Raw genomic sequence first — 7,113 nt, forward strand, 5'->3', positions numbered from 1 at the left:
TTGATGTGTGGGGATCCACCAAGCACCGGGGCCTGAATAAAATGCAGAGTCTGCATCAGTGGACAAGGGAAGGGCAAGGGACATCATCTATCCGGACTTCTGCAAGGCCTTTGACATGGTCCCTGACAACATCCCTCTCTCTAAGTTGGAGAGATACGCATTTGATGGGCGGACTGTTCAGTGGGTAAGGAACTGGCTGGGTGGTCGCATCCAGAGGGTGGTGGTCAATGGCTCGATGTCCAGATGGAGAGGAGTGACAAGCGGTGTCCCTCAGGGATCCGTACTGGGACCAGTGCTGTTTAATATCTTCATCAATGATTTAGACAGTGGGATCAAGTGCACCCTCAGCAAGTTTGCAGGTGACACCAAGCTGAATGGTGCAGTCAACATGCCAGAGGGACGGGTTGTCATCCAGAGGGACCTGGACAAGCTAGAGAGGTGGGCCTGTGCAAACCTCATGAAGTTCAAGAAGGCCAAGTGCAAGGTCCTGCACTTGGATTGGGACAATCCTCCTTATCAATACAGGCTGGGGGTTGATGTGATAGAGCAGCCCTGCGGAAAAGGACTTGGGGGTGCTGGTTGATGAAAAGCTGAACATGAGCCAACGATGTGCACTTGCAGCCCAGAAGGCCAATCCCATCCTGGGCTGCATCAAAAGAAGTGTGGCCAGCAGGTCGAGAGAGGTGATTCTCCCCCTGCTGCTCTCGTGAGACCCCACCTGGAGTACTGCCATTTAACCACAAAATTTAACACACCAAATGAGCATTTAATTTCTACTTGGGGCTTTCATCAGGAAGTGAAAATCTAATCATGGATTTTCAAAGCATCTTATCAACACTGGGGATCCCTCCCGCAACAGAGAACATGAGGTTGGCTGAGCCCAGCCTAAACAGAACCCAGCAGCCGCGCAGTGCTGGGAAAGGTCTTGCGCATCCCCATGCACTTCTCCTGGTCGATGAAGAGCGAGTTGGCTTTGACGGCCAGGTCATGCTGCAAGACCGACTTGGCATGAGCCAGCATTTGCAGGGTGTCCTCGGTGTCTCTCAGACGCTGCTGAAGGCTCTGGACCGTCTCATTGATTTCATGGACCTCGTTGACAAGGCTGGAAAACAGCAAGGAACCCTGATTAATGGTCCCATCACATGGGTGGTTTCGAGCCTGGTCCTGCTGAAGGGCGCCTTGGGCACAGGATTTCCCCCTTCAGCACGCTCAGACTAACTCGGACCCCCCTTTTCTGGCAGATGCATGGGAAAGCTGAGGGCAGAGCTCCTCCAGACCTCAGCGGGGAGGCATGGCTAGGTCTGCGCGAAGGCTTTGGCAACGTGCAGGCACGTCTCCCAGAGCAGCTTGTGCCACCGAGAAGAGGGATGAGCAGCTGTGGTGTCCTGTTCCCCTTTGGTTTTGCAGGTTTGTTGGGTCCCCCTCCTGGATTTCCCTGTGCAGGGGTCCTGCCCACACCCACGGATGCACACACAGTGAAACAGGACAGCCGTGAGAGGCGAAAATTGAATGGGAAACAAGTGGAGGATGGAGAAAACAACGGTGTGCGAGATGCTAAACAGGCTCTGGGGCTGGGTTTCACTTGCTTCTAAAAGGCTCCATCTGGAGTCTTGCCCAGCAGGCTCCCCGGAGGAGGTGTGAAGTTTGGGGTGCCTCACAGGAGGTGCTGCTGGGCACTCAGGGCAGCCTGCTCCTCCACAGCCCCTCGGGGTGCAATCCCACAGAGCTCACAATGTCCTTGAAAGGGTTTGTCCCCAGGGGAGGTGAGGACAGCCCTTACTCCTTCTCCAGAGGGTGCACCCTTCCTGGAGGTTCCCCAAAAGGAAGTGCTCTTTTTGTGCTCTCAAGTGCCCTCAGCGCAAGCCTCTTGGAGAGTAAAGGCTTATCCTAAAAAACTGAGCACATCCAACTGCTGGGAAGCAGGCAGGAGAGAAGATGAGGTTTACCCAAGTGGGAAAAACCCAGCCCCTCACGGGGTGGCATCAGGCTGCTCCCAGCCATGGTGTACAGCCTCCTTTGTGGGTGCAGAGCTCTGCCAGCACCCAAAGGCTGGGATACCTGCTCATTCCTTTTGATGAGAGCAGAGCCCTTCTGGAAGGAGTATTTAGGAAAAACATCCCATGACTAGTTTTGTCATCCAGTGATGTTCCTGAGTGCTACTACCCGGGACTCCTCAAGGACCCTGCCGGTCCCGTGCTCCTGCCTTACCGGAGCTGGGCAGTGTCCCGGCACAGCTCCATGTTTGGTCTCCGTGTGCGCTCTTCCAGCCGGGTCTGAGCCACTTTGAACGGAGGTCCTTGGTCCCTCATGGCCTTTTGGATGGCTTCCATGTTCATTTCCATTTGGAAGATTTCCCGCAGTGTCTGCCGCAAAAAAGAAACACACGGATGAATGAAAAAATACCTTCTCAAGTGACAACATAATTTCCTTTTTCTCCTGTCCGTCTGCAGAAAAAACAAGCCTGTCTTTGCTGGTGCTGTCACGTCAGAGGAGGTGTTGGAGCAGTGATGGACGCAGTGAGTTACCAGCTTCCCAAAGCTACTGCTTGCAGAAACTGATCATCCATCAATAGCAACTCAGAGAGGGAAGGTTATTCATGCATGAAAAATTTTCATTTTTTCACTGAAGGACGTGGCACCAGCCCGCAACGCTGCCAGCCCAGTCTCCACTCAGTGAATCAATACGGTGTGGAGCACTTTTCAGGAGGCTTTCCATGAGACCCACTGGTCCGAGCCAAGTGTCCGTCACTGATCTCCACTTCCTCTGCTCGGCAGAGCAAGCACACGGATACCCGTGCAGCAACCACAGAGCACTGAGAGTGAAAGCACGTCCTTGGGGGAGAAGCAAGCCTGCGAACCCCCCGGCAGGCAGCCCAGCAGAGGCCCAGCAAAGACTCTCTGCAGGGCAGCCAGCGCTTCTGAAGTAACTCCCAGGAGATGCAACCAGCGGTGGCCTTTTCTGCTGGAAATCCCTGTGCTGCCAGGCTGTCAGCTAGGATGCGCTAGCAAAAGACAGGATCCCTTGAGATGAAATCACAGTGCCAGCTCCTCCTGCTCCAAGAAGGAAGTCCCCAGGACTTGGAGTTTCTAACAGAAAATGACACTATAACCAGCTTCCTGCGGCCACCGTTCCTCTCCTTGGGCCAGGTCTGCGTGGAGGGTCCTGCTTCAGAGGTGTCCCTGGGAAGTGACAGTGTCACACCCAAAGGGAGGGGTTCAGGCTACCTTGGCCAGGTGGGTCTGAATCTTGCTCTTGGCGTCGGCTGTCTCGGCGATGCGGCTGGTGAAGGCGAAGTTCACCCTGTTGAACTGGCACCGCATCTCGTTGGCCGTCACCTCCAGCAGGTTCCTGGTGTTGTCCCGCAGCTTGGCAGAGGCCGCCCGTTCGCTCTGGGAGCGGAGGATGTTGCCGTCTGTGAACTTGGCCCAGGACTCCGGCACCGAGATCCTGGCAGGAAGGAGAGGCCCCTGGTAAGCCCGTGATGCTGAAGCTGGACGTGGGCAGGCAAGGACCCTGCCAGGGAGCAGCGTGGGTCAAATGTAGCTTTAATCTGTGCTTTTATTTTGACCATAGGTCGTGTTTTAGCCCCAGCCAGCAGCTAGGACCATGCAGCCACTCGTGCAGTTCTCCCCCTTTCCTCCAGAAACCCAAGGAGAAGAAGGAGAATAGGAGGGGAAAGGGAAGGGAAAACTTGTGTGTGGAGATAAAAGACAGTTAAGTAGAAGAACAATAACAGAAAGGAAAAGAACAGCAACAATAGAATAAGAATGAGAATAATAACAATAATAATAATAATAATAATAGAGCAGAGAGAAATGGCCTCTCTGAAGCCGGTGTCTCCAGGCAGGACGGACCTGCCTTTACAGTGGGCTGGGGACCAGCAGCTCCCTGCCAGGGAAAGGCACCGCACATCCCCGGGACAGCTTGCTGCTTGCGTGCCACCCAGCGTGCACTAACGTGGCATCGACCCGCTCCACCCCTCGGTAGTAGCTGATGCCGTGGGAGGTGTTCCTCAGGTGGTGGCACTTGTCATCGATGCGGTGGGCCGCCTGCTTGTTGGCCAGGTCTCTCTCCAGCTCGTGCTGGGCCACCCTGTTGGACCTTCAACATGCAAACAACAGCCATTGGTGGGGATGTACGGGTGGAACGGCTTCCTCCCCGTTCCACTTCCCCGCAGCTCCTGCCCGGGCAGTTCTGTCCTCCCATGAGCATCACCGCCCGCTTCCCATGGAGCCTGCGTGGGTTTTACAGCTGCGGGGTGTGGGTAGAGGTCGGGGTCTGCTGGGGGTTCACATCCCAACTGCAAAGGCCCATCGGCCCTACGGCATGAGATAAGGAGCTTCTCCTTACGCGAGCTGGGCTTTTGCCTTATCCAGGTACTGCTGCATCCTCTCCTGGCACGACCTGATGACATCGATTTCCTGGGCAAAGGCAAAACATGTAATGATGTCATCTCTTTTATTAGACCAATTAATAGAGCTGCTGCATGGGGGAACACCGTCCCCTGGCCCAGCAGGTTTTGGGGGTTGGAAGGGTTGAGCACCTCGCCAGCAGTAAGGAGCCAGGTAGGGAACAAGGCTGCAAAGCCTCCTCAGGGCAGTTTAGGTAGAAATAGCTTTCACACATGATGTGAGTTGCCAAGCTTACTGTGAAGAGCTGTTTCTCCACGTCATCATGGACGAGGTCGATGCCCATCCTCTTCTCCCGCTGAAGCAAGCACTCCTGAGCGACCTGTTGGGGACATGCCATGACTGTTGGCTGCCGGGGCAGGGTTCTCTAGAGGGATGGGCCCCATCTCAAGATGGGAAGAAAATGGAAGAAAAAAGTGCCCCGGGCAGCTGGTTTAGCTGACAATGAGCAGCTGAGCTGCAACATCAGCGTTAAAGCAACATGAGGGAGCACACGTGTCCCTGGTGCAACCACAGCTGAATGCACGGCCCTGTGTCAGCCTTGATGCTCACCTCGCCAGAGCCTTGTAGCAAGACGTGGGCTTGTGTCTCCCAAACCAGGATTTTGGATGTGCCGCTTATAAAAATATTTGGTTCTGGTGGGCTCAGAATGTGCTGATAGGAGATGCAGCAGATGGCAAGGGATTTGTTGATCACTAACTAATGGTCTCTTCCTAAAAGCTTTCTAGATGTTACGGAGCTGCAGTGAAACTTAACTGGACGTCTGAGTGGCTGCAGATGTTTCAGCAGTGGGCTACAGCTTGCAGGCCACTGCACAGGGTGCTTACCTGGAGAGGGGCCTCCGTCTCGGCCAAGGCTCTCTCCAGCCTTTTCTTCATGTCCGTGAGGGCGTTGGTCTCCCCGATCATCTCACCCAGCTCACGGCAGAGCTCCGATTTCCAAAATCCAATATCATTGGCACGAAATCCCAGGCTTTTGGTGCTTTCTCCTTGTGTTTTCTCTGTCTGCTGATATTTATCCTGAATCATGCGGGAGGTATCAACTCTCAGACGCTCCGCGTTGTGCTGGCAAGTTTCTGACTCTGTGTAGTTGGTCAGGTTGGACCTGTGCCAGTCCTCAGGGGTGTACCGGGTGATGAAGGTTGTTCTGTTGGCAATGACAGGAAGCTTCTTACTGGCGGTCATCCCCTGGGAACTTTTGGAAAAGGGAGCCAAAGTTGGGTTGATGGCAGCTGGTTTGTAGTAGGTGCTGGGCATCCAGGGGAGGCCGGAGCTCTGAGGCAGCGGGTAGTAAGGAAAACGGGCCTTATAGCTTGAAGCCATGGCACTGATGGCAGGCAGAAACTTGCTAGGTGTTGATCGTGGATGGGCGTACGTTGCCGTTAAGGGAGATCGACCAGGCTGCATTCTTGAACACTGCTCTTCAGGTACGTGTCCTGCACAGAGGAGCAGAGAGAAGACAACCGCACTCAGTAAGCTCCTGCACTTGCCTTCCTTCTTACAGCAACACGTGCAACTTGGAACACAAACAGCGATGCACACAGCACCTACACATTGCCTGTGCAGACCTAAAACTCTTGAAAGCAAATCCCTTCTGACAGCGTCCCAAGCATTTGTATCTAGAGAAAGATCTGACTTTGTTGCTCATATCTCGCATCAGGTCTTGAAATGGGGAAAAAACCAAATCATGGCTGCTCAAGAGAGTGACAGATATTGTGCCCTCATTTTCCTTCAGTCTGTCAGTCCCGTGAAACTGTAGCTGCTGATTCTCTGCTGTTCATCTGCTTCTTTTGGCTGGGTTTGGTATCTGCTGATCTTCTAGTACTCCACGTATCATTTTCTCTTTCAAAGTGCCATTACCAGCCCCGAGAGCTGCGCCCCTTTGGACACACAGCTGCTACCAGCCCAGCGCGATTTGTGGGTGAGGGACTCCATCCTCATCCCCTCCATATTCACTTGCATTAAATGCTCAAGTGAGCAGTCTGCAGGTGAGCAGAGCTTTGCAGGACTATATCCAAATTTGAACACACACACACACACCCCGTCCCCTCCCCCGGAATCTATTTCAGCCTCAAAAGAACAGCCATCTCTGTCTTGCAAAAGAAGAAAAATGTCCATGGCTCACCTGATGTAAAATCACTGCGCTTGGAAAGGAGATATCCCACCAAGTCCTTTCAGAGGGCTTTGTAAACACCAGCCTTGCAGTAGCCCTAGGAGGAATGGCCACACGTGAAGATTTTGATACCAAGAACTGTGGGTGCTATTGCTCTTTTCAGATTGAGGTTATCAGTCAGTTGTTATCAGAAACACGATGCAGAGGGCCACCAACTGCACCTAACACACCGAATGTGAGGACAAACACTCAGGAGGGTAAGTTATGCTCGGTGGGAAGCTCTTGTAAGGTTGCAAGTGTCACCCACGGGCAGGAATAAGTCCCTGTGGCTGCCGTAGCCAGCTGGACGTGCCCTTCCCCTAACACCATCCCATCCCCACTGCTCCCAGCCTGGCTCAGAGCCCCAGTGAAAGATTAGGACATAAGATCCCTGGATGGGAGTGGGGTAGGACATAAAACTTGTGCTCAATCCTATTCGTAACAGCATGAAAGCCACTCCATTCCTTTAAAAATGGCGTGTTTGCAGGGAATAAAGCTGCCCATAACGGTTTGATGCATTCAGAAGAACACTGTCTCCAAATGCAGCTACTAA

At 53.5% G+C, this 7,113-nt stretch overlaps 1 protein-coding gene across 1 annotated transcript; it reads right to left on the bottom strand.

The window, feature by feature from the left end:
• Positions 1 to 885: 885 nt before the first annotated feature.
• On the bottom strand, positions 886 to 6,600 carry LOC128905725 (tektin-3-like). Its single transcript, XM_054192182.1, has 8 exons — positions 6,534 to 6,600; positions 5,237 to 5,844; positions 4,648 to 4,731; positions 4,351 to 4,421; positions 3,958 to 4,101; positions 3,225 to 3,447; positions 2,209 to 2,363; positions 886 to 1,102 (listed from the first exon to the last, which is right to left on the bottom strand). The coding sequence occupies exons 2-8, from the start codon at positions 5,813 to 5,815 to the stop codon at positions 886 to 888; spliced, it is 1,473 nt and encodes a 490-aa protein (XP_054048157.1). The 5' UTR covers positions 5,816 to 5,844; positions 6,534 to 6,600.
• Between the last annotated feature and the right edge of the window lie 513 nt (positions 6,601 to 7,113).

The sequence above is a fragment of the Rissa tridactyla genome, chromosome 2 (genome assembly GCF_028500815.1).
Source record: "Rissa tridactyla isolate bRisTri1 chromosome 2, bRisTri1.patW.cur.20221130, whole genome shotgun sequence".
In the NCBI taxonomy this organism is placed as follows: domain Eukaryota; kingdom Metazoa; phylum Chordata; class Aves; order Charadriiformes; family Laridae; genus Rissa; species Rissa tridactyla.